This window comes from Panulirus ornatus, chromosome 47 (genome assembly GCF_036320965.1).
Source record: "Panulirus ornatus isolate Po-2019 chromosome 47, ASM3632096v1, whole genome shotgun sequence".
Classification (NCBI taxonomy): domain Eukaryota; kingdom Metazoa; phylum Arthropoda; class Malacostraca; order Decapoda; family Palinuridae; genus Panulirus; species Panulirus ornatus.
The window spans coordinates 16,567,743-16,595,391 of record NC_092270.1 but is presented as its reverse complement, the minus strand read 5'-3'; the positions used below and the strand labels follow the sequence as shown (position 1 = coordinate 16,595,391).

The window sequence follows — 27,649 nt, the reverse complement described above, 5'->3', positions numbered from 1 at the left end:
GCCAGTGTTCCCTGTGCCAGATGCCCACTTTCTGCCACACAGTAGCCAGCGTTCCTCATGCCAGGAGCCTACTGTCCATCACATAGTTGCTAATGTTTCTCATGTCAGGTGCCCACTCTCCACCACACAGTAGCCAGTGTTTATTGTGCTGGGTGCCCATTCTCCACCACACTGTGACATGTTTTTCTTGTGCCAGGTGCCCACACTCCATCACACAAAGGCCCACTCTCCATATACAATATACTGTAACATGGTGAAACAAGCTCTATTCTATGTACCCCAAAACTAAGTGTTTTGATTGCCATCCTCTTGGTATTTGAGGCTGAGAAAGAGGGAGGTTTGCTGAGCAAGGAATGTGTTGCTACACTTTATTACATCAAAACGTTTTCCTTTGGCACCAAATGACCAGAATGTTTCACCTGAATAGTCTGTGAAAATATGTCACTACAATTCTTGTTTCTTGTCATTCATTATCATTACACAACTAATCTTTGCCACAATTCATGTTGGCCTTTAAAACACTTGCCATATATTTTTTGCTCTAGTTTCACTCCCTCGTGGGTAGGTAGGACTACAGTCTCATCAAATTATGCCTTATCTATAACTGCGATTTTGCTATATTAGTTAGCTTTCCAATCTCTCCTACATTTCCAGCTCCAGTTCTGTTGGCACTGCTTGCTATGGCTATTAACTGTTGTTTTATGGTAAATCCAAATATTGAATGGTATTACTGAGTTAGCAGTCACCATACATGACTAAGTCACTAGGCACTACTGATGCCCTTCTTAAAACAAAGACAACTTTATTTTTGTACAAATTTATACTTTACACTTTCATTTCTTTACACAACATTTTCCCCAAACTTATCTACATCCTCCAATTTTTGAGGCATCAATATCTTATAGGCAAGATAAAAAAGGGAGACAAAATAAAATCTCCCCTCAAGTCTAAGTTATACCCCTTGCTTGCTAAATATATGGTTATTATTCAGATTTTACTCCACAAATGGTTTCCCACATTCTAACATATAGTAATTAAGAGTGAGAGAAAATATTCCAGTTGTAGCCAAAACACAAATTATTCTGGAAAGCTTTAGTACAGACTGCAAAAGGAACCCACTATAGAAAGAAAGGAGCTTCATTTGTGCAGCAAAATAAACAAAGAGACTATTTCAATATAGATGTTACCAAACTCTGCCTGCGTGTGGCTACAGTGTGTGTGAAAAGTTCCCTTTGGTGAGGCTGTATTATCATCTCTTGGTGAAAAGAGTACAGTCCTATTGAGGGACATCTCACCCCAAGGAGTCCATCATTTCCCTGCTATATGAAGTAGCTGCAGGAGCCCCTTCAGTGAAAGGGGTCCAGGAGTTGCATGATTAATAACAATAGTAATCATAATTATAATAAATTACCAATATACTACATATCACATCCTGACATTTTCATACCTGTGTGTACATACATATGTCTCACGAGATCACCTTTTCGTGTAAACAGTTTCCCGCATTCATCACATCCAAACTTTTTCACACCACTGTGCATAAGTAAATGTTGATGAAGATTACTTTTTTGCAGAAACAGTTTTCCACATTCATCACATTCAAACTTTTTTACACCACTATGCAGAAGTAAATGTCGCTGAAGATGACTTTTCCGCACAAACAGTTTCCCACATTCATCACATTCAAACCTTTTTACACCACCGTGCTCCAGCAAATGTCGTTGAAGATTACTTTTCTGCACAAACAGTTTTCCACATTCATCACATCCAAATCTTTTCACACCACTGTGTACAAGCAAATGTCGTTGAAGATGATTGTTCTGAAAGAAGAGTTTTCCACATTCATTGCATCCAAACTTTCTCGCACCACTATGCACCAACAAATGTCGTTGAAGATGACTTTTTTGTAAAAACATTTTCCCACATTCATCACATCCAAACCTTTTCACACCACTGTGTACAGGCAAATGTTGATGAAGATTACCTTTCTGAAAAAACTGTTTCCCACAAACATCACACCCAAACCTTTTCACACCACTATGTATGACTAAATGTGTTTGGAGAACATTTTTGTGTAGAAACAGTTTTTCACATATATCACATCTAAATTTTTTCACATGTCCTAAATCTTCCAAACTATTCTGTACAAGGAAATGATTCTGGAGATTTCTGTTATCTGAATCTAATTTCCCACTTTCAGTGCAACCACTTTTTTTTTCACAATTGTTCAAAAGCATATGCTTCTGGAGATCCTCTTGTGAACATAATTTCCTGCCTTTCTCATAAGGAAACCTTTTCTCTCCATAAGACATAATCAGTTTCTGCTCTCTTTGTAGTCTTGAGGTGCCATTTTACTTACTATCTGAAACAAGAGGGTTGTCTTTAGAAAGTTTTCTCACAGTATGTCACATTTTACACTCTGAACTACTGAAAATACATCAGTAATATCGGGTGATGATACTGCACTGATATAATGCGTGATATGATTAGCTTTGGAATTCTAAGAAACATGCTAATCTCAGAAAGAGTAAAACTGCTCATAATTCCCTTGAAATGAATAATGCATACATTATATATCATTTTTTGGGAGCAGCTGAATGAGTGTGTTAGTGGTTTTGATGCACGAGACCGGGTTATAGTGATGGGTGATTTGAATGCAAAGGTGAGTAATGTGACAGTTGAGGGAATAATTGGTATACATGGAGTGTTCAGTGTTGTAAATGGAAATGGTGAAGAGCTTGTAGATTTATGTGCTGAAAGAGGACTGGTGATTGGGAAATACCTGGTTTAAAAAGCGAGATATACGTAAGTATACGTATGTAAGAAGGAGAGATGGCCAGAGAGCGTTATTGGATTACGTGTTAATTGATAGACGCACGAAAGAGAGACTTTTGGATGTTAATGTGCTGAGAGGTGCAACTGGAGGGACGTCTGATCATTATCTTGTGGAGGCGAAGGTGAAGATTTGTAGGGGTTTTCAGAAAAGAAGAGAGAATGTTGGGGTGAAGAGAGTGGTGAGAGTAAGTGAGCTTGGGAAGGAGACTTGTGTGAGGAAGTACCAGGAGAGACTGAGTACAGAATGGAAAAAGGTGAGAACAAAGGAGGTAAGGGGAGTGGGGGAGGAATGGGATGTATTTAGGGAAGCAGTGATGGCTTGCGCAAAAGATGCTTGTGGCATAAGAAGCGTGGGAGGTGGGTTGATTAGAAAAGGTAGTGAGTGGTGGGATGAAGAAGTAGGATTATTAGTGAAAGAGAAGAGAGAGGCATTTGGACGATTTTTGCAGGGAAAAAATGCAAATGAGTGGGAGAGGTATAAAAGAAAGAGGCAGGAGGTCAAGAGAAAGGTGCAAGAGGTGAAAAAGAGGGCAAATGAGAGTTGGGGTGAGAGAGCATCATTAAATATCAGGGAGAATAAAAAGATGTTTTGGAAGGAGGTAAATAAAGTGCGTAAGACAAGGGAGCAAATGGGAACTTCAGTGAAGGGGGCAAATGGGGAGGTGATAACAAGTAGTGGTGAAGTGAGAAGGAGATGGAGTGAGTATTTTGAAGGTTTGTTGAATGTGTTTGATGATAGAGTGGCAGATTTAGGGTGTTTTGGTCGAGGTGGTGTGCAAAGTGAGAGGGTTAGGGAAAATGATTTGGTAAATAGAGAAGAGGTAGTAAAAGCTTTACAGAAGATGAAAGCCGGCAAGGCAGCAGGTTTGGATGGTATTGCAGTGGAATTTATTAAAAAAGGGGGTGACTGTATTGTTGACTGGTTGGTAAGGTTATTTAATGTATGTATGATTCATGGTGAGGTGCCTGAGGATTGGCGGAATGCTTGCATAGTGCCATTGTACAAAGGCAAAGGGGATAAAAGTGAGTGCTCAAATTACAGAGGTATAAGTTTGTTGAGTATTCCTGGGAAATTATATGGGAGGGTACTGATTGAGAGGGTGAAGGCATGGACAGAGCATCAGATTGGGGAAGAGCAGTGTGGTTTCAGAAGTTGTAGGGGATGTGTGGATCAGGTGTTTGCTTTGAAGAATGTATGTGAGAAATACTTAGAAAAACAAATGGATTTGTGTGTAGCATTTATTGATCTGGAGAAGGCATATGATAGAGTTGATAGAGATGCTCTGTGGAAGGTTTCAAGAATACATGGTGTGGGAGGCAAGTTGTTAGAAGCAGTGAAAAGTTTTTATCGAGGATGTAAGGCATGTGTAAGTGTAGGAAGAGAGGAAAGTGATTGGTTCTCAGTGAATGTAGGTTTGAGGCAGGGGTGTGTGATGTCTCCATGGTTGTTTAATTTGTTTATGGATGGGGTTGTTAGGGAGGTGAATGCAAGAGTTTTGGAAAGAGGGGCAAGTATGCAGTCAGTTGTGGATGAGAGAGCTTGGGAAGTGAGTCAGTTGTTGTTCGCTGATGATACAGCGCTGGTGGCTGATTCATGTAAGAAACTGCAGAAGCTGGTGACTGAGTTTGGTAAAGTATGTGAAAGAAGAATGTTAAGAGTAAATGTGAATAAGAGCAAGGTTATTAGGTACAGTAGGGTTGAGGGTCAAGTCAATTGGGAGGTAAGTTTGAATGGAGAAAAACTGGAGGAAGTGAAGTGTTTTAGATATCTGGGAGTGGATCTGGCAGCGGATGGAACCATGGAAACGGAAGTGAATCATAGGGTGGGGGGGGGGCGAAAATTCTGGGAGCCTTGAAGAATGTTTGGAAGTCGAGAACATTATCTCGGAAAGCAAAAATGGGTATGTTTGAAGGAATAGTGGTTCCAACAATGTTGTGTGGTTGCGAGGCGTGGGCTATGGATAGAGTTGTGTGCAGGAGGGTGGATGTGCTGAAAATGAGATGTTTGAGGACAATATGTGGTGTGAGGTGGTTTGATCGAGTAAGTAATGTAAGGGTAAGAGAGATGTGTGGAAATAAAAAGAGTGTGGTTGAGAGAGCAGAAGAGTGTGTTTTGAAATGGTTTGGTCACATGGAGAGAATGAGTGAGGAAAGATTGACAAAGAGGATATATGTGTCAGGTGGAGGGAATGAGGAGAAGTGGGAGACCAAATTGGAGGTGGAAAGATGGAGTGAAAAAGATTTTGAGTGATCGGGGCCTGAACATGCAGGAGGGTGAAAGGCGTGCAAGGAATAGAGTGAATTGGAACGATGTGGTATACCGGGGTCGACGTGCTGTCAATGGATTGAACCAGGGCATGTGAAGCGTCTGGGGTAAACCATGGAAAGTTCTGTAGGGCCTGGATGTGGAAAGGGAGCTATGGTTTCGGTGCATTATTACATGACAGCTAGAGACTGAGTGTGAACGAATGGGGCCTTTGGTGTCTTTTCCTAGCGCTACCTCACGCACATCAGGGGGGGAGGGGGTTGTTATTCCATGTGTGGCGAGGTGGCGATGGGAACAAATAAAGGCAGACAGTATGAATTATATACATGTGTATGTATGTATATGTCTGTGTGTGTATATATATGTGTACATTGAGATGTATAGGTATGTATATTTGTGTGTGAGGACGTGTATGTATATACATGTGTATGTGGGTGGGTTGGGCCATTCTTTCGTCTGTTTCCTTGCGCTACCTCGCTAATGCGAGAGACAGCAACAAAGCAAAATAAATAAATAAATAATAAATAAATTATATATCATCACATGAGAACGAAGTATTAACCCATTTACATGCACTTAAAAGACATTTTGATTAGTGATATGTCCTTTAGGCACTGTGAAAAGTAACTCCATTAAGAGCAATGGCATAAAGCTGGGTGCAAGCCCATGACCTTAAAAAAAGTTTGGACATCTAATACATTTTACAGCATATTTTTTGTTTGGTACTTTACACATGGTTTCAAAACTGATAATCTATGACAAATAGTTTATATCCTAGTACATACTTCCAGGACTCAAAGAAACAACTTGTATGGGTATAGGATGATTTCTTTTTATCAACAAGGTTTTAAGTGTTTCGTGCACTTTGTCCACCAAGTAAATGACCATGTCAGCATCTGGCATGTATTTCCTCAGCCATGTCATCACAATCACAGTGCTAAGTTAGATTTACAATGTTTTCTTAGAATGATAACACCCTTGAAACATTACTAAACAGATTCTGTTCACTGTGAATGAATTATCAATCAATACTTATTATGTATGTCACATTTGCTTGTCTTTGACAAATGAAGTAAAATAAAGAGTGAGGCCATCATCTAGATTGCAGAAATGCTGCATGTACTATCTGCAAAAAAAAGTCTGTTCACCCCAGCAGTGTTAAACAGTATGAGATGACAGATGAAAATTTCTCATCAATGTTCCTCTTAATGGCCCATGTTGGTAGCCTTGCTCTCTTCATTACTGTGATCATTTGCTGATTATAATACCTTCAAATGAAAAGGAAGATATATCAAAAGTAGTATTTGTTATGGGATGATCAAACACATTTGAGCCAAATATTTTGTTATCATGTGAATAAAATCTTGAAGTAATTCTTACTATTTTAGAGTTGCTATTTCCAAGAGTTATGTCATAATTCATAAAAAAAAATGAGGCAAGAGTTAATTAATTTATTTACTTTAATAAAACGTATAAGCATCCACAGTACCAATGATGTCACTTAGCCTCTGAGGCATGGATACTGCCAGCTCCTTTATCAGGTCACATCCAGCTTGGCTTCTCTGGCTTTCCCATGTCAACTTTGCTCTAGCGGTGAGTTCCTCCTTACTCTGGCAGTAGTTGTAGGAGCAATAATTCCAATTTTATGGACCACAGCTGCCTAAACATTTTATATTGGGATCAGGTCTGGGGAATTAGGTGGATGTAACAACAGCATAATTTCTGGATGTTGCTGGAACCAATTTTTGACAACCCACACTTCTACTCATCAGCACAACACACGAGAACCAACTGGAGAATACAGCATGAACTATCCTCTTACCAGCTGCCCATCTAGATACAGTAAGACTATCTAACCTATCCAATCAACAAAATTACCAAAAAAACTTGCACAAATTAAAAGAAAGAAGCTTGGCTAGCCCTCACACACTACATGCAAACAATACTTCAAAACTTCATTACAGATGCTTTTTCGTCCCTAGATCGTGCAGTCTCACACTTCATCAACATCTTCAGCCAAGCCAGCAAAAAATTCATAACACAAGGGTGCAGAGAATAATACTTCACAAATTTCTCCCTACAAGTTACATCATAAAACAAAGAAAACACCCACCATCAAGAGAAATCTAAGAACAAATTCAAACTATACATTACACTTTCACTAAATCGCTCAAAGATAAACTAAAAACCGGCACTCCTTTTTCATCATAATGAATCAAGATCAAGACCTGCAGCAACCAACTCTGGTGCATATTAAAGAAAATTCACTCTTATTGCACCATTCTACCAGCCAACTCAAGAAGCACACCTGACACATTCCAATGAAATCTCTTCTCTAAAAATCACACAAACATACTTATAAGACACTACTAATAAATCAGCCACAAACCAACCTCACCCCTCAACAAAAAAGTAGTGAAAAACCAACACAAAATCTTTCCAGAAACAACTGCCTACCCACCTGTCACTCCCACTGATACAAACAATGCAATTAAAACCTTAATAAGCTTTCTTGCTACAAGCCTTGACAACATATAAAACTTTCACATCATCTTCTGCTCCTCTTGGTCTCTTGGATGATATCCTGAAGGGCTAAAATACAGCTTAATATAAGAAATCAACAGGACTCTTAATTACCTCGCCTCCAGTTAACACAGATTTTGGCACCTTAGTACTGCTAACAGCACTGCCCTGGTGGGAGATCCACAAATTAAAAACTAATGGTGGCGATTCAAAAGGTGCTGGACCATGGGAGTTACCAGACCACAGAGTGCCAGATTAGAAAGGTACAACTTGTGCCTAATATCTGGAAACTTACTAATGTAATACCAATCCTAAAATTCACTTAATCACCCAATTCCTCCTTCTGCCCTATATCACGTCCATCCTTAGTATGGGAACTCTAAGAAAAACTGGTCCGCTACAAAATTAAACAAAACATTCCACTCTCACCCACTCAGCATGGTTACAGACCCAAATACTATATCACCACATGACACAATGACCTCATGCAACATATCCTTGATGGATTTAACCAATCACAATCCCCCACTCTGCCCGTACTAATGGCTATACACATTTACAAAGTATTTGACACAGTCTCCTGACAAAGCTCTGCAAAAAATACTTGGCACCACCCTCACAACAACGAAAAAAAGTAGTTGGCCGATCTCAAAGATGGCTACCATACCAGTCACTCACAATGGCTTTACCTATAAAAACATGTAAACTTGACACTGGAGTTCCCAAAGAAAAGTTTTTCTCCAACTCTCTTTAATCTCTTTTTACATGACCTCCCACTGCCTCAGGCAAATGTCAACACAAAAGTCCTTTCATATACAAATGACCTCACAATGACATCACAACACCCTGACACCACAGTAGTAACATCAAACATGCAGCACTACATTACACAATGGGAACGATGATTCCCCCATAAAAAAATGACTGCACCTCCACAAAAATCTTCAATCACTCTTTTAATACCAAGGAGACACAAATCCAGTTCATACTCACTAGTCACCTTAAACGTACAGCCTCTCCTACTTGGTAAAACATCAAACTTTCTAGATATCACATACTACAATGCACACAAGGCAGACAGTATGAATTATGTACACGTGTATATATGTATATGTCTGTGTGTATATATGTATATGTCTGTGTGTGTATATATATGTATACGTTGAGATGTATAGGTATGTATATTTGTGTGTGTGGATGTGTATGTATATATCTGTGTATGTGAGTGGGTTGGGCCATTTCTTTCGTCTGTTTCCTTGCGCTACCTTGCTAACACGGGAGACAGCGACAAAGCAAAATATATATAATACAGATATAATATATATATACATATATCCCCGGGGGATAGTGGAGAAAGAAAACTTCCCACGCATTCCCTGAGTGTCATAGAAGGCGAGTAAAGGGGACAGGAGTGAGGGGCTAGAAACCCCTCCTTATATCTTAACTTTCTAAAAGAGGAAATAGAAGAAGGAGTCATGCAGGGAGTGCTCATCCTCCTCGAAGGCTCAAATTGGGGTGTCCAAATGTGTGTGGATGTACCCAAGATGAGGAAAAAGAAGAGACAGGTAGTATGTGTGAGGAAAAGAACCTGGATGTTTTGGCTCTGTGTGAAACAAAGTTCAAGGGTAAAGGGGAAGAGTGGTTTGGGAATGACTTGAGAGTAAAGTTGGGCTTTAGTGAGAGGACAAGAACAAAGGAAGGAGTAGCACTACTCATGAAACAGGAGTTGTGGGAGTATGTGATAGAGCATAAGAAATTAAACTCTAGAATGATATGGGTAAAACTGAACAAGGATAGAGAGAGATGGGTGATTACTGGTGCCTATGCACATGATCATGAGGAGAAAGATCATGAGAGGCAAGTGTTTTGGGAGCAGTTGAGTGAGTGTGTTAGCAGCTTTGATGCATGAGGCCGGGTTATAGTGATGGGTGATTTGAATGCAAAGGTGAGTAATGTCCCAGTTGAGGGTATTATTGTTGTACATAAGGTGTTCAGTGTTGGAAATGGTGAAGAGCTTGTAGATTTGTGTGCTGAAAAATGACTGGTGGTTGGAAATACTTGGTATAAAAATAGAGATATACATAAGTACACTTCTTCCTGTGATCCCTTCCAACATAAGTATACATCTGTAAGCAGAAGAGATGGCCAAAGAGCATTATTGGATTACTTGTTAAGTGATAGGCGCATGAAAGAGAAACTTTTGGATGTTAATGTGCAGAGAGAGGCAACTGGAGGGATGTCTGATCATTATCTTGTGGAGGCGAAGGTGAAGATTTGTAGAGGTTTTCAGAAAAGAAAGAAGAATGTTAGGGTGAAGAGAGTGGTGAGAGTAAGTGAACTTGGAAAGGAGACTTGTGTGAGGAAGTACCGGGAGAGATTGAGTGCAGAATGGAAAAAGGTGAGAGCAAATGACGAAACGGAGTGGGGGAGGGATGGAATGTATTTAAGGAAACAGTGATGGCTTGCACAAAAGAGGCTTGTGGCAAGAGAAAGGTGGGAGGTGGGTAGTTTAAAGGGTAGTGAGTGGTGGGATGAAGAAGTAAGAATGTTAGTGAAAGAGAAGAGAGAGGTGTTTGAACGATTTTTGCAGGGAAGTAGTGTGAATGACTGGGAGATGCATAAAAGAAAGAGGCAGGAGGTCAAGAGAAAGGTGTAAGAAGTGAAAAAGAGGGCAAATGAGAGTTGGGGTGAGAGAGTATCATTAAATTTTAGGGAGAATAAAAAGATGTATGTAAATAAAGTGCATAAGACAAGAGAACAAATGGGAACATCGGTGAAGGGGGCTAAAGGGGATGGAGTTAGTATTTTGAAGGTTTGTTGAATGTGTATGATGACAGAGTGGCAGATATAGGGTGTTTTGGTTGAGGTGGTGTGCGAAAAGAAAGGGTCAAGGAGAATGGTTTGGTGAACAAAGAAGAGGCATTGATAGCATTGCGGAAGATGAAAGCTGGCAAGGCGTTGGGTTTGGATGGTATTTCAGTGGAATTTATTAAAAAAAGGGGATGAGTGTGTTGTTGACTGGTTGGTAAGGATATTCAATGTATGTATGGTTCATGGTGAATTGCCTGAGGATTGGCGAAATGCATGCATAGTGCCATTGTACAAAGGCAAATGGGATAAAGGTGAGTGTTCAAATCACAGAGGTATAAGTTTGTTGAGTTTGTTGGGAAATCATATGGGAGGGTATTGATTGAGAGGGTAAAGGCATGTACAAAGCATCAGATTGGGGAGGAGCAGTGCATTTTCAGAAGTGGTAGAGGATGTGTGGATCAGGTGTTTGCTTTGAAGAATGTATGTGAGAAATACTTAGAAAAACAGATGGATTTGTATGTAGTATTTATGGATCTGGAGAAGGCATATGATAAGAGTTGATAGAGATGCTTTGTGGAAGGTATTAAAAGTATATGGTGTGGGAGGTAAATTGCTAGAAGCAGTGAAAAGTTTTTATCAAGGATGTAAGGCATGTGTATGAGTAGGAAGGGAGGAAAATGAATGGTTCCCAGTGAGTCAGTTTGCAGTAGGGGTGCATGATGTCTCCATGGTTGTTTAATTTGTTTATGGATGGGGTTGTTAGGGAGAAGAATGCAATAATTTTGGAGAGTGGGGCAAGTATGCAGTCTGTTGTGGATGAGAGGGCTTGGGAAGTGAGTCAGTTGTTGTTCCCTGATGATACAGTGATAGTGGCTGGTTCGGGCGAGAAACTGCAGAAGTTGGTGACTGAGTTTGGTAAAGTGCGTGAAAGAAGAAAGCTGGGAGAAAAAGTGAATAAGAGCAAGGTTATTAAGTTCAGTAGGGTTGAGAGACAAGTTAATTGGGAAGTAAGTTTGAATGGAGAAAAACTGGAGGAAGTGAAGTGTTTTAGATATCTGAAAGTGGATTTAGCAGTGGATGGAACCATGAAAGCGGAAGTTAGTCACAGGGTGGGGAGGTGGTGAAGGTTCTGGGAGCGTTGAAGAATGTGTGGAAGGTGAGAACATTATCTCAGAGAGCAGAAATGGATATGTTTGAAGGAATAGTGGTTCCAAGGATGTTATATGGTTGCAAGGCATGGGCTATAGATAAGGTTGTGCAAAGGAGGGTGGGTGTTGGAAATGAAATGTTTGAGGACAATATGTGGTGTGAGGTGGTTTGATCGAGTGAGTAATGAAAGGGTAAGAGAGATGTGTGAAAATTTAAAGGGTGTGGTTGAGAGAGCAGAAGAGGGTGAATTGAAATGGTTTGGTCACGTGGAGAGAATCAGTGAGGAAAGATTAACAAAAAGGATATATGTGTCAGAGGTGGAGGGAACGAGAAAAGGGAGACCAAATTGGAGGTGGAAGGATGGAGTGAAAAAGATTTTGAGTGATTGGGGCCTGAACATATAGGAGGGTGAAAGGTGTGCAAGGAATAGAGTGAATTGGAACGATGTGGCATATCGAAGTCGACATGCTGTCAATGGATTGAACCAGGGAATGTGAAGCGTTTGAGGTAAACCATGGAAAGTTTTGTGGGGCCTGGATGTGGAAAGGGAGCTGTGGTTTCAGTGCATTACACATGACAGCTAGAGAATGAGTGTGAACAAATGTGGCCTTTGTTGTCTTTTCCTAGCACTACCCTTTCTAATCTGCCCACTTCCCACCTTTCTCATGCCACAGGCATTTTTGTGCAAGCCATCATTGCTTCCCTAAATGTGTCCTATTTCTCCCCCACTCCCCTTAGGTCACTTGCTCTCATCTTTTTCTATTCTGCACTCAACATCTCCTGGTACTTCCTCAAACAAGTCTCCTTTCCAAGCTCACATACTCTCACCACTCTCTTCACCCCAACATTCTCTCTTCTTTTCTGAAAACCTCCACATGTCTTCACCTTTGCCTCCACCAGATAATGATCAGACATCCCTCTAATTGCCTCTCTCAGCACATTAACATACAAAAGTCTCTCTTTCATGCTACAAGCTCTTCACTTTTTCCATTTACAACATGGAACACCCCATGTACATCAATTATACCCTCAACTGCCACATTACTCACCTTTGCATTCAAATCACCCATCACTATAATCTGGTCTTGAGCATCAAAACTACTAACACACTCACTCAGCTGCTCTCAAAACACTTGCCTCTCATGATCTTTCTTCTCATAACCAGGTGCATAGGCACCAATGATCACCCATCTCTCTCCATCCACTTTGTTTTACCCATATCAATCTAGAGTTTACTTTCGTACACTCTAATACAAACTCCCACAACTCCTGCTTCAGAAGATAGTGCTACTCCTTACTTTGCTCTTGTCCTCTCACCAAACCTTGACTTTGATCCCAAGACATTCCCAAACCACTCTTCCCCTTTACCCTTGAGCTTTGTTTCACTTAGAGCCAAAGCATCCAGGTTCCTTTCCCCAAACATCCTACCTCTCTCTCCTGTTTTCTCATCTTGGTTACATCCACACATGTTTAAGACACCCCAATCTGAGCTTTTGAGGAGGATAAGCACTCCCCACATGACTTCTTTTTCTGTTTCCCCTTTTAGAAAGTTAAAATACAAGGAGGGGAGGCTTTCTACCCCCTGCTACCGTCCCCTTTAGTCGCTTTTTATGACACACAGGAAATGCGTGGGAAGTATTCCTTCTCCCCTATCCCCAGGGATGAGTTATAAGTTTGTATAAGTTTGTTGAGTATTCCTGGGAAATTATATGAGAAGGTATTGATTGAGAGGGTCAAGGCATGTACAGAGCATGAGATTGGGGAAAAGCAGTGTGGTTTCAAAAGTGGTAGAGGATGTGTGGGTCAGGTGTTTGCTTTGAAGAATGTATGTGAGAAATACTTAGAAAAAAAGATGGATTAAGGCATATGATAAGAGTTGATAGAGATGCTCTGTGGAAGGTATTAAGAGTATATGGTCCAGGAGGTAAGTTGCCAGAAGCAGGCATGTGTAAGTTGCCAGAAGCAGGCATGTGTACAAGTACTAAGAGAGGAAAGTGATTGGTTCCCAGTGAATGTCGGTTTGTGGCAGGGGTGCGCAATGTCTCCATGGTTGTTTAATTTGTTTATGGATGGGGTTGTTAGGGAAGTAGATGCAAGAGTTTTGCAGAGAGGGGCAAGTATGCAGTCTGTTGTGGATGTGAGAACTTGGGAAGTGGGTCAGTTGTTGTTCGCTGATGATACAGTGCTGGTGGCTGATTCTGGTGAGAAACTGCAGGAGTTGGTGACTGAGTTTGGTAAAGTGTGTGAAAAAAGAAAGCTGAAAGTTAAGGTGAATAAGAGCAAGGTTATTAGGTTCAGTAGGGTTGAGGGACAAGTAAATTGGGAGGTAAGTTTGAATGGAGAAAAACTGAAGAAAGTAAAGTGTTTTAGATATCTGAAAGTGGATTCAGTGGCAGATGGAACCATGGGAGTGGAAGTGAGTCACAGGTTGGGGAAGGGGGCGAAGGTTCTGGGAGCATTGAAGAATGTGTGGATGGCGAGAACGTTATCTCGGAGAGCAAAAATGGGTATGTTTGAAGGAATAGTGGTTCCACCAATGTTATAGGGTTGTGAGGCATGGGCTATAGATAGGAGGCGGATATGTTGGAAATGAGATATTTAGGGACAATATGTGGTGTGAGGTGGTTTGATCGAGTGAGTAATGAAAGGGTAAGAGGGATGTGTGGTAATAAAAAGAGTGTGGTTGAAAGAGCAGAATAGGATGTACTGAAATGGTTTGGTCACATGGAGAGGATGAATGAGGAAAGAATGACAAAGAGGATATATGTGTCAGAGGTGGAGGGAACGAGAAGTGGGAGACCAAACTGGAGGTGGAAGGATGGAGTGAAAAAGATTTTGAGGGATTGGGGCCTGAAAATACAGGAGGGTGAAAGGCATGCAAAGAATAGAGTGAATTGGAATGATGTGGTGCTAAACTGGGGGCGATGTTCTGTCAATGGATTGAATCAGGGCATGTGAAATGTCTGGGGTAAACCATGGAAAGTTTTGTGGGGCCTGGATGTGGAAAGGGAGCTGTGGTTTCGGTGCATTAGACATGACAACTAGAGACTGAGTGTGAACGAATGTGGCCTTTGTTGTTTTTTCCTAGTGCCACCTCACACGCACACAAGGGGAGGGGGGTGCCATTTCATGTATGGCGGGGTGGTGGTGGGAATGGATGAAGGCAACATGTATGAATATGTACATGTGTATGTATGTATATGTCTGTGTAAGTATATGTATGTATACATTGAAATGTATAGTTATGTATATATGTGTGTGTGGGCATTTATGTATATACATGTGGATGGGTTGGGCCATTCTTTTGTCTGTTTCCTTGCGCTACCTTGCTAGCGCAGGAGACAGCGACAAATTATAGTATTTTTTTTTTTCATACTATTTGCCATTTCCCGCGTTAGCGAGGTAGCGTTAAGAACAGAGAACTGGGTCTTAGAGGGAATATCCTCACCTGACCCCCTTCTCTGTTCCTTCTTTTGGAAAATTAAAAAAAACAAGAGAGGGGAGGATTTCCAGCCACCCGCTCCCTTCCCTTTTAGTCGCCTTCTACGACACGCAGGGAATACGTGGGAAGTATTCTTTCTCCCCTATCCCCAGGGATTAAATTTAATAATATATGATAATATTTAAATTAAATAATATATGATAATATATATATGTATACTTTGCATTATCTTCTCAAAAGCAAACACAACAAAGCTGCAAACCACAAAATATAGTGGACTCAGAACCTTCATTAGCTACCTTGTAACCATAAACACTTAAACCTCACAATTAAATAACAATCCTCTGAATACATACCCAACTCAACATACTCCGCATCCAATTCTACATAATGCCACTAGATCCCCTCTTATCCAAATCACTTTAAAAGCAATCAATAACCCCCAAGATTGAAATAATAAAGTAACCTCACTTCAGTAACCTTTACTCACAGATCAAACCATCCCAAACAAATTTAACACAGATGAAACACATACACACTGAAATAACCTGACAATCACTAAATAACTGACCCACCAACTCAGTTTTAAACTCTAACCCATTAGACATATACCCATTAGAAACCACACTCTGCACAGAAACTCAAGCACACTCTTCCACTTACCCTCTGGAAATCACCTATTACTATAACATTACAAACACCACTTCAATGTATCCCAAGACCCTTCATGCACACAATGCAACTGCTAAAAAAAAAGACACCAAGCACATATTACTCAACTGCCTTGCACACTCTACACATAGATGTATACAAGGCATAATAACACATTATGAACCATAGTCCTGACCAGTGGACATGGCTGACTTTCTGAGTGCTGCTAGAACCTAATAAAGAAAGAAGGGATTCCTGGGACAGGAAGTAAATATGTTAGGAAACATTCAGCTCTTAAACAGTTATCGAAAGTGTATCTCTAATGAAGGTCTGTTTTCCCATCTAACCTTTACGTTTCTCCAATAACCACATGCTGTATTCAAATTCAAGCTATAAGTGACCACTTTTTCCAAGTACATATAAAATATAACATCTATTCTTTCTATGGTACTAAACAAACTTTCCTGAGAACATTTGTAAGTCATATATCCCAAAAGTTCTCTTAGTCCCATGAATAAGTCTTACCATCAATTCATTCTAAATTGAAAATGCCTATCATTAGAACTTTACCATCCCAAAGAAGAGCATGTATGTCTGCCTTCACCAGTGATTGTGCTATCATTATTTTCATATTTGATCTGTTTTAATCTTCTAAACTTTATACAAAGGATTGATTCGTCCCTGTACGAAGTACTGCTCTCACATCTCGTTTGGTTCTAGCTCTTCATCCTTATTTGACAGATGAGCTGAAAGCCGTCCGACCTATAAACTCTACCAGGCAAACTTCAACACTTGACTCTCTTGCCCTCTGCTGCAATGTTGATTCACTTTTCTGCTTCTATAGGTATTACTTTAGTTTTTCCACCTGAGAGCTGGCTACTTGTGTGCCCCCACCACTAGCTAGACCACATGAAAAAATTATTTTCCTCATTATGTACTGTTTTCTAATAGCATTGTATTTGTTTATTTTGCTTTGTCACTGTCTCCCGCATTAGTGAGGTAGCACAAGGAAACAGATGAAAGAATGGCCCAACCCACCCACACATACGTCCAACACACAAATATACATACCTATACATCTCAACGTATACATATATATACACACACAGACATATACATATATACACATGCACATAGTTCATACTGTCTACCTTTATTCATTCCCATTGCCACCCCGCCACACATGAAATAACAACCCCCTCCCCCTCATGTGCGTGAGGTAGCGCTAGGAAAGGACAACAATGGCCACATTCGTTCACACTCAGTCTCTAGCTGTCATGTAATAATGCACTGAAACCACAGCTGCCTTTCCACATCCAGGCACCACAGAACTTTCCATGGTTTACCCCAGACGCTTCACATGCCCTGGTTCAATCCATTAACAGCACGTTGACCCAGGTATACCACATCATTCCAATTCACTTTATTCCTTGCACGCCTTTCACCCTCCTGCATGTTCAGGCCCCGATCACTCAAAATCTTTTTCACTCCATCTTTCCACCTCTAATTTGGTCTCCCACTCCTCCACCTCTGACACATAAATCCTCTTGGTCAATCTTTCTTCACTCATTCTCTCCATGAGACCAAACCATTTCATTACCACACATCTCTCTTACCCTATTACTACTTACTCGATCAAACCACCTCACACCACATATTGTCCTCAAACATCTCATTTCCACCACATCCACCCTCCTGTGCACAACTCTATCCATAGCCCATGCCTCGCAACCATATAACATTGTTGGAACCATTATTCCTTCAAACATACCCATTTTTGCTTTCCGAGATAGTGTTCTCGACTTCCACACATTCTTCAATGCTCCCAGAACTTTTGCCCCCTCCCCCACCCTATAATTCACTTCCACTTCCATGGTTTCATCCGCTGCCAAATCCACTCCCAGATATCTAAAACACTTCACTTCCTCCAGTTTTTCTCCATTCAAACTTACCTCCCAGTTGACTTGTCCCTCAACCCTACTGTACCTAATAACCTTGCTCTTATTCACATTTACTCTCAGCTTTCTTCTTTCACACACTTTACCAAACTCAGTCACCAGCTTCTGCAGTTTCTCACATGAATCAGCCACCAGCACTGTATAATCAGCGAACAACAACTGACTCACTTCCCAAGGTCTTTCATCCACAGCAGACTGCATACTTGCCCCTCTTTCCAAAACTCTTGCATTCATCTCCCTAACAACCCCATCCATAAACAAATTAAACAATCATGGAGACATCACACACCTCTGCTGCAAACCTGCATTCACTGAGAACCAATCACTTTCCTCTCTTCCTACACGTACACATGCCTTACACCCTCGATTAAAACTTTTCACTGCTTCTAACAACTTGCCTCCCACACCATATATTCTTAATACCTTCCATAGAGCATCTCTATCAACTCTATCATATGCCTTCTCCAGATCCATAAAAGCTACATACAAATTCATTTGCTTTTCTAAGTATTTCTCACATACATTCTTCAAAGCAATTGCTTTTTAAGTATTTCTCACATACACTCTTCAAAGCAAGCACCTGATCCACACATCCTCTACCACTTCTGAAACCACACTGCTCTTCCCCAATCTGATGCTCTGTACATGCCTTCACCCTCTCAATCAATACCCTCCCATATAATTTCCCAGGAATACTCAACAAACTTATACCTCCATAATTTGAGCACTCACTTTTATCCCCTTTGCCTTTGTACAATGGCACTATGCAAGCATTTCGCCAATCCTCAGGCACCTCATCATGAGTCATACATACATTAAATAACCTTACTAACCAGTCAACAATACAGTCACCCCCTTTTTTAATAGATTCCACTGCAATACTATCCAAACCTGCTGCCTTGCCAGCTTTCATCTTCTGCAAAGCTTTTACTACCTCTTCTCTGTTTACCAAATCATTTTCCCTAACCCTGTCACATTGCACACCACGTTGACCAAAACACCCTATATCTACCGCTCTATCATCAAACACATCCAACAAACCTTCAAAATACTCACTCCATCTCCTTCTCACATCACCACTACTTGTTATCACCTCCCCACTAGCCCCCTTCACTGATGTTCCCATTTGTTCCCTTGTCTTACGCACTTTATTTACCTCCTTCCAAAACATCTTTTTATTCTCCCTAAAATTTAATGATACTCTCTCACCCCAACTCTCATTTGCCCTCTTTTTTGCCTCTTGCACCTTTCTCTTGATCTGCCTCTTTCTTTTATACATCTCCCAGTCATTTGCATTATTTCCCTGCAAAAACTGTCCAAATGCCTCTCTCCTCTCTTTCACTAATAATCTTACTTTTTCATCCCACCACTTACTACCCTTTGTAATCTGCCCATCTCCCACGCTTCTCATGCCACAAGCATCTTTTGCGCAAGCCATCACTGCTTCCCTAAATACATCCCATTCCTCCCCCACTCCCCTTACCTCCTTTGTTCTCACCTTTCTCCATTCTGTACTCAGTCTCTCCTGGTATTTCTTCACACAAGTCTCCTTCCCAAACTCACTTACTCTCACCACTCTCTTCACCCCAACATTCTCTCTTCTTTTCTGAAAACCTCTACAAATCTTCACCTTCGCCTCCACAAGATAATGATCAGACATCCCTCCAGTTGCACCTCTCAGCACATTAACATCCAAAAGTCTCTCTTTCGTGCGCCTATCAATTAACATGTAATCCAAAAATGCTCTCTGGCCATCTCTCCTACTTACATATGTATACTTATGTATATCTCTCTTTTAAACCAGGTATTCCCAATCACCAGTCCTTTATCAGCACATAAATCTACAAGCTCTTCACCATTTCCATTTACAACACTGAACACCCCATGTGCACCAAGTATTCCCTCAACTGCCACATTACTCACCTTTGCATTCAAATCACCCATCACTATAACCAGGTCTCGTGCACCAAAACTACTAACACATTCACTCAGCAGCTCCCAAAACACTTGCCTCTCATGATCTTTCTTCTCATGCCCAGGTGCATATGCACCAATAATCACCCATCTCTCTCCATCAACTTTCAATTTTACCCATATCAATCTAGAGTTTACTTTCTTACACTCTATCACATACTCCCACCACTCCTGTTTCAGGAGTAGTGCTACTCTTTCCCTTGCTCTTGTCCTCTCACTAACCCTTGACTTTACTCCCAAGACATTCCCAAACCACTCTGCCCCTTTACCCTTGAGCTTTGTTTCACTCAGAGCCAAAACATCCAGGTTCTTTTCCTCAAACAAACTACCTATCTCTCCTTTTTTCTCATCTTGGTTACATCCAGACACATTTAGACACCCCAATCTGAGCCTTCGAGGAGGATGAGCACTCCCCGCGTGACTCCTTCTTCTGTTTCCCTTTTCAGAAAGTTAAAATACAAGGAAGGGAGGGTTTCCAGCCCCCCCACTCCTGTCCCCTTTAGTCGCCTTCTACGACACATGAGGAATGCGTGGGAAGTATTCTTTGTCCCCTATACCATTGTATACAATTTATATCTTTTAGGGATATTCTTCCATGCAAATTCATTTTCTCCACCAGCCATTTTCATTGAGTAGCTGATGAATCTGAAGATGTTACTCTGTCTGAAATAAGAAAATTTCTACATAAAGTCTTATCATAATCTCATGTTTACCATCAAATCAATAATGAAAATATTCATGTTTGCATACATAAGAGCACTACTGATATTTCCTGTTTCCCCAGTTACTGCAACTGTGTGAGTAATATTAGCTTTCCTGTGCCTTTTGAGATGAAAAAGTAATAATCCATACACACATACTATGGTGATATTCACCATATCTAACCTACCTGTACTCAGGTTGGTAAAAGTGTATCTATTTTGTGAAAGCAGAGCTGTCAGTTGATATGTAATGCCTCTCAATGTCTGAAAAAAATTAGAAAGTATTTCATAACCAACATCTATTTATACTAAAAATGAAAATAATAATCTTCATACAGCATGAAAAAATAAAAAACTCAATTTATAAACCACCTTCAAGAAATCATTAAGGGGCACCTGCCTGGTGAGATGGATTAGCTTGTTTTGATCTTGTGAAATGAGAAAATAATCAACAACGTGTGTCTAAAGATCTGCAACCATCTCATGGTATAGGATGTACAACATTACCACTAAACTAAAGGGATTCTATAAAATGAATATTCTTCTTTTAAAACATGATAATGTTATTACAAAAATATTTTCATTATCCCAGTGATTCACAAATCATGGCTACAGAGCAGCCTGCTTCTGCCAAAATAACTAAAGAGCAATTTTGTTATTCATTTTACACTGATGATTTTATTTGGTTAAATTCACTTGGTGATCTGTAACACATTTCAGATCCAATAACTATATAGGGGTGTAGAAGAATTTTGAAAACTATAGACAAAAAAAATTTGTCAATGGCATCAATAAATAAAATAATTGATTCAACTTACAGCACCAATGACAGTCACGTATCACATACAAATAATAGCAACAAAACCACCAGCACTCCATCATAGCTATCACTGCTAACAGCCTCCCTACCAACAAGAATCCCTATCTTAAAATTATGAACAGTAACAACTTCCCTGTTCTTCACTAAAACTAACACCAAATGTCAATGGGAAACTGGGTAAGTCTGCACAAATATGCACATACCTTCAAAGCTACTTGGAAATTTCCTTACCTTAGGCTTTTTTGATACTGCAGTATATACAGGACATTAACCCTAGTCAATCATGAAGTCAGTCATTGCCTCAGCTGGCCCTCATGTTTACAGTCTATGGTAGTGCTGCCAGATCAGAGATGAACTGGTGTGCTGAAACCACAAAACTATTGTATTTCTAAACATGTACAGTCAAAGCTAAACATACTGGATTATTCTCTTTGCATTTTGTCACATGTGAAGATTTTTTCCTGTGTTGTGACTGTCCTTAAAGGTGCTGGTAGCATTTCAGCTCATCATCAATCAATTGAATGAAAGGTAGAAAATGGATGTGACGTAGACCTTTCTTCCTCTGTTCCTGGTGCTACCTTCCTAACATGGGAAGTAGTTAATGAGTACATCTAATCATTATGGCTACAGTATTCAACTCAATATACTTAACTCATTACCATCACCTATTGTGTGTTTATTTATCTATCTATTAATACTTACCTCAAGACCTCTATGAAAGTCCTAGTAGTACCCAGCATCTCTTTCCAAAGGCTTCTGGATTCTAAGGCTGTGCTACTTCTAGTAGCAGGAATATGTGAACTCCTTGGAGGTGAGAAATCCTTTAATAAGACTGTACTCCCAAGTGTACAGAAGTGGTAGAGGATGTGTGGATCAGGTGTTTGCTTTGAAGAATGTATGTGAGAAATACTTAGAAAAGCAAATGGATTTGTATGTAGCATTTATGGATCTGGAGTAGGCATATGATAGAGTTGATAGAGATGCTCTGTGGAAGGTATTAAGAATATATGGTGTGGGAGGAAAGTTGTTAGAAGCAGTGAAAAGTTTTTATCGAGGATGTAAGGCATGTGTACGTGTAGGAAGAGAGGAAAGTGATTGGTTCTCAGTGAATGTGGGTTTGCGGCAGGGGTGTGTGATGTCTCCATGGTTGTTTAATTTGTTTATGGATTGGGTTGTTAGGGAGGTAAATGCAAGAGTTTTGGAAAGAGGGGCAAGTATGAAGTCTGTTGGGGATGAGAGAGCTTGGGAAGTGAGTCAGTTGTTGTTCGCTGATGATACAGCGCTGGTGACTGATTCATGTGAGAAACTGCAGAAGCTGGTGACTGAGTTTGGTAAAGTGTGTGGAAGAAGAAAGTTAAGAGTAAATGTGAATAAGAGCAAGGTTATTAGGTACGGTAGGGTTGAGGGTCAAGTCGATTGGGAGGTGAGTTTGAATGGAGAAAAACTGGAGGAAGTGAAGTGTTTTAGATATCTGGGAGTGGATCTGGCAGCGGATGGAACCATGGAAGCGGAAGTGGATCATAGGGTGGGGGAGGGGGCGAAAATTCTGGGGGCCTTGAAGAATGTGTGGAAGTCGAGAACATTATCTCGGAAAGCAAAAATGGGTATGTTTGAAGGAATAGTGGTTCCAACAATGTTGTATGGTTGCGAGGCGTGGGCTATGGATAGAGTTGTGCGCAGGAGGATGGATGTGCTGGAAATGAGATGTTTGAGGACAATGTGTGGTGTGAGGTGGTTTGATCGAGTGAGTAACGTAAGGGTAAGAGAGATGTGTGGAAATAAAAAGAGCGTGGTTGAGAGAGCAGAAGAGGGTGTTTTGAAGTGGTTTGGGCACATGGAGAGAATGAGTGAGGAAAGATTGACCAAGAGGATATATGTGTCAGAGGTGGAGGGAACGAGGAGAAGAGGGAGACCAAATTGGAGGTGGAAAGATGGAGTGAAAAAGATTTTGTGTGATCGGGGCCTGAACATGCAGGAGGGTGAAAGGAGGGCAAGGAATAGAGTGCATTGGAGCGATGTGGTATACCGGGGTTGACGTGCTGTCAGTGGATTGAATCAAGGCATGTGAAGCGTCTGGGGAAAACCATGGAAAGCTGTGTAGGTATGTATATTTGCGTGTGTGGACGTATGTATATACATGTGTATGGGGGGGGTTGGGCCATTTCTTTCGTCTGTTTCCTTGCGCTACCTCGCAAACGCGGGAGACAGCGACAAAGTATAAAAAAAAAAAAAAAAAAAAAAAAAAAGACTGTACTCCCAAAGATACAGTCATGTCAAAGATGACATTTTAATAACTGTGCAATGTCATGCAGGTAGCTCATTCAGTAAGATATATAGCCCATGCTTTGGAAACTGTCATTTAGTTTCCAAAGTTAAAACAATGTGGAGATGACCTAGACTTTTTACCTATCAATCATCATCGAAGTTGATTAATCTGATTCTCTCATGGTTATCAGCAATAATATGAAGTCACAGCAAAAGTCTAGCTTTGCTATGCATCATTATTAGCTTTGCATGTGAAGTGATTCTTTCAGCTGTACTAGTGTTGTGTTTATAAAATAAAATAACAATCACAGAGCACAATTCTGAGCATTCTTTTTTTATCTTTTTTTTTTTTTTGCTTGTCACTGTCTCCCGCGTTAGCGAGGTAGCGCAAGGAAACAGACGAAAGAATGGCCCAACCTGCCCACATACACATGTATATACATACATGTCCACACACGCACAATATACATACCTATACATCTCAATGTACACATATATATACACACACAGACATAAACATATATACACATGTACATAATTCATACTGTCTACCTTTATTTGTTCCCATCGCCACCTCACCACACATGGAATAACAACCCCCTCCCCCCTCATGTGTGCGAGGTAATGCTAGGAAAAACACCAAAGGCCCCATTCGTTCACACTCAGTCTCTAGCTGTCATGTAATAATGCACCGAAACCACAGCTCCCTTTCCACATCCAGGCCCCACACGCTTTGCATGGTTTACCCCAGACGCTTCACATGCCCTGGTTCAATCCATTGACAGCACGTTGACCCCGGTATACCACATCGTTCCAATTCACTCTATTCCTTGCACGCCTTTCACCCTCCTGCATGTTCAGGCCCCGATCACTCAAAATCTTTTTCACTCCATCTTTCCACCTCCAATTTGGTCTCCCACTTCTCGTTCCCTCCACCTCTGATACATATATCCTCTTGGTCAATCTTTCCCCACTCATTCTCTCCATGTGACCAAACCATTTCAAAACACCCTCTTCTGCTCTCTCAACCACACTCTTTTTATTTCCACACATCTCTTTCACCCTTACATTACTTACTCGAACCACCTCACACCACATATTGTCCTCAAACATCTCATTTCCAGCACATCCACCCTCCTGCGCACAACTCTATCCATAGCCCACGCCTCGCAACCATACAACATTGTTGGAACCACTATTCCTTCAATTATACCCATTTTTGCTTTTCGAGATAATGTTCTCGACTTCCAAACATTCTTCAAGGCTCCCAGAATTTTCGCCCCCTCCCCCACCCTATGATTCACTTCCACTTCCATGGTTCCATCCACTGCCAGATCCACTCCCAGATATCTAAAACACTTCACTTCCTCCAGCTTTTCTCCATTCAAACTTACCTCCCAATTGACTAGACCCTCAACCCTACTGTACCTAATAACCTTGCTCTTATTCACATTTACTCTTAACTTTCTTCTTTCACACACTTTACCAAACTCAGTCACCAGCTTCTGCAGTTTCTTACATGAATCAGCCACCAGCACTGTATCATCAGCGAACAACAACTGACTCACTTCCCAAGCTCTCTCATCCACAACAGACTGCATACTTGCCCCTCTTTCCAAAACTCTTGCATTCAACTCCCTAACAACCCCATCCATAAACAAATTAAACAACCATGGAGACATCACACATTCTATTCTGAGCATTCTATTTGTTAAAATATCAAATAAGGAGACAGTAGGAAGAATACTTTTCATGGAGGAAAATGTGGGTTTATTAACATAAAAGCAAGTAATACATTTGTAAAATATCATCCTAACAGTATAAGAACCTCACCTAGCAGATGCAATGGTAGAAGAAAAACACTATGACTAAATATATTTGCTGCTAGGGATTGCACTGTCACTTGCTGTGTCAATTTAGTTAGCTGCTAGGGATTGCAGTGTCACTCCTTGTGTCATCTGCCAACATTTGGCACCACTACTTTGGGTTCAGTCATGGATGTGACTGGAATATTATGACTAAAAAATGTAGCATCTACATAAATCTTGATTGCTAGGGAATTTATGTGAGGTTTTCAAATGTTCAGCTGCTATCTATTAATGCATTACTTAATATGCCACATATTTTCCCTGTAAACTATTACTGCTGTATCTAATTTCATTCAACAAAGTATATTAACCCTGAAATACTATTACTGCCATATCTAATACTAGTCAGTAAGATATAATGGTCAAAATCATGCTCCACAACTCTTATTGTATTATCTATATACTAAATTAGCATTGCAAAACAAAATTAATCAGCATCCAAAGCTATGACTGATAAGGAGCTAAATCTATAGAAAATGTTTGCTTAAAATTTTCAATTTGTGATCTTATATCATCTAAATAGGCACTTTCTTCATGTCAATAATGTTTTTCTTACATTGTTTTGAGGGTCAATGTAACACAATAACTATTTTGCACATCTTATTTATCAATTTCATGCAAAGGGATTTGTAAGTGCCAATATCAATTTTATTGAGCTTGGTTACACACAGTACATATTCTCTGAAACACAGAGCATACCACTGCCATCTGCATTAAGCATCTATCTTTACATAAGATTGTTGTATCCTGGTACAGTACACTAATCCTGCTAATTATTGAATATTTGTAGTAATGATCAAGGTTTCTGTTACAGCTTAGTACTTCTAAATGTACAGATAGTTACAACACTGGTACAGTACATGTCTAGCTTGCATGTAATGCTGAAATGCAAGAGTTGGAAAAATGTCCACTTTTCCTTGTTTTCGTATAGACAAAATGTTTGTAGCTCATCGGTCCTACCTTGACATTCCTGAATTAAGCCTTCTGTAGAACCACAAGTTGTGTTACAGTGGTATCAGCAGGATGTCAAAAACGTTTAAAGAAGTTATAGCTACATGTTAATGTAGTTCTTCAGTCTTCCCTGTACTAAGCAATAAGGACATTATTGCTTCTAATGCCTTAATCATAGTTGTCATGTCAGAGTAGTATTAATATATTGAAGTTAATAATGTCTGTTCTAACTTGGGAGCTTCTGAACACACATCTTGACTCATATCTACAGGAGGTTAGTATGAAATGTTTCACTGTTTTTGGTACTGCAATAAATGAAGTTAAGGTTATGTGACATATCTATAAGGTTCATGCGTGTTGTAAGTCTATTACCAATATATCCCAATATTAACTGTGTTAAGAGTTTCTAGCTTTTTAAATCTAACATCCATCTATAGCCAACCACTGCCATTTATATTCATGATTAAAAAGAAATCTGCTCTTTCTACTTAAATACCACTGTTCATTCATATGAATTTCACAAATATTGTCATGATTTATAACATAATCAAGAGGGATTGGTTTTAAAATATGACCAATACCCCATAATTATTTTGCTGCGGCAACTATGCTTCCATTTCAGGTAATGCTGAATGTAAGTCCACTGAAAAGCAATATAAAAAAAATCCTCCATCAAATAAATATAATTAGTTTTGTATAAACAGTTAAATCTTAACAAATATTTCGGTTTAAATAGCTATAATACATTATAATGATGGTGGAATCAAAACGAAATGTATTGATGTCTGTTTTATAATGTTCGATACCCACTCTACAGCTCTCTAAAGAGCTGACGATTCCGTTCCCAATAAGGAGTAGATTTCATTAAAAGTCATACCCATCTGTTCAACTGAAGACTGACAGCAAAAAGCTGAAGCAACAAACGAAACCCGTTCACTTTGGATTTATATACAATCCTATTACTTATTACATTGCTTGCATATATATTTTGGCTCTAACAATTAGAGGTATTCAAATAAGGCGCAAATCCTATCCAAGAGGCCAATGACAATAGTAAAACAAAGCGTTAATCAAATATTACCGAAAAGTTCAGAAAAAGTGACCAAGGAAACAGAGGAAATTCAATAGCTTGTTGTCCATCTGGCCATAACAGCTGCAGAACCAAAACATATCCAGCGCATTTAGCAGGTAGCACACGAACATATCCAGCGCATGTTCTAAGTAGCACACGAACATATCCAGCGTATCTAGCAGGTAGCAAACAAATAAATCCAGCGTGTCTATTAGGTAGCACACAGACAAATCCAGCGCAACCATCATGTATCACACAGACAAATCCAGCGCATACTTGCAGGTAGCACATAAACAAATCTAGCGCATTTCAAGACAGCTCACAAACATATTCAGTTCATTTAGCAAGCAGCACACAAACTTT

At 40.1% G+C, this 27,649-nt stretch overlaps 1 protein-coding gene across 8 annotated transcripts; it reads right to left on the bottom strand.

Annotated features, from left to right (window-relative positions):
* Nucleotides 1-338: 338 nt before the first annotated feature.
* LOC139763609 (uncharacterized) lies at nt 339-27,382 on the bottom strand. 8 transcript variants are annotated; one of them, XM_071689821.1, is made up of 4 exons: nt 27,296-27,382; nt 21,362-21,493; nt 20,499-20,574; nt 339-2,362 (listed from the first exon to the last, which is right to left on the bottom strand). In XM_071689821.1, exon 4 carries the CDS (start codon nt 2,310-2,312, stop codon nt 1,419-1,421), a length of 894 nt encoding a protein of 297 aa, XP_071545922.1. In that variant the 5' UTR covers nt 2,313-2,362; nt 20,499-20,574; nt 21,362-21,493; nt 27,296-27,382; the 3' UTR covers nt 339-1,418. The 8 variants fall into 8 exon arrangements, with proteins under 8 accessions (XP_071545922.1, XP_071545925.1, XP_071545923.1 ...); XM_071689824.1 differs by having other exon boundaries at nt 339-2,358; XM_071689822.1 differs by lacking the exon at nt 27,296-27,382 and adding an exon at nt 21,833-21,928.
* Between the last annotated feature and the right edge of the window lie 267 nt (nt 27,383-27,649).

Bases quoted from the DNA above. Each gene is read 5' to 3' on its own strand.
- LOC139763609 (XM_071689821.1), bottom strand. From the start codon at position 2,312: ATGTCTTATGGAGAGAAAAGGTTTCCTTATGAGAAAGGCAGGAAATTA.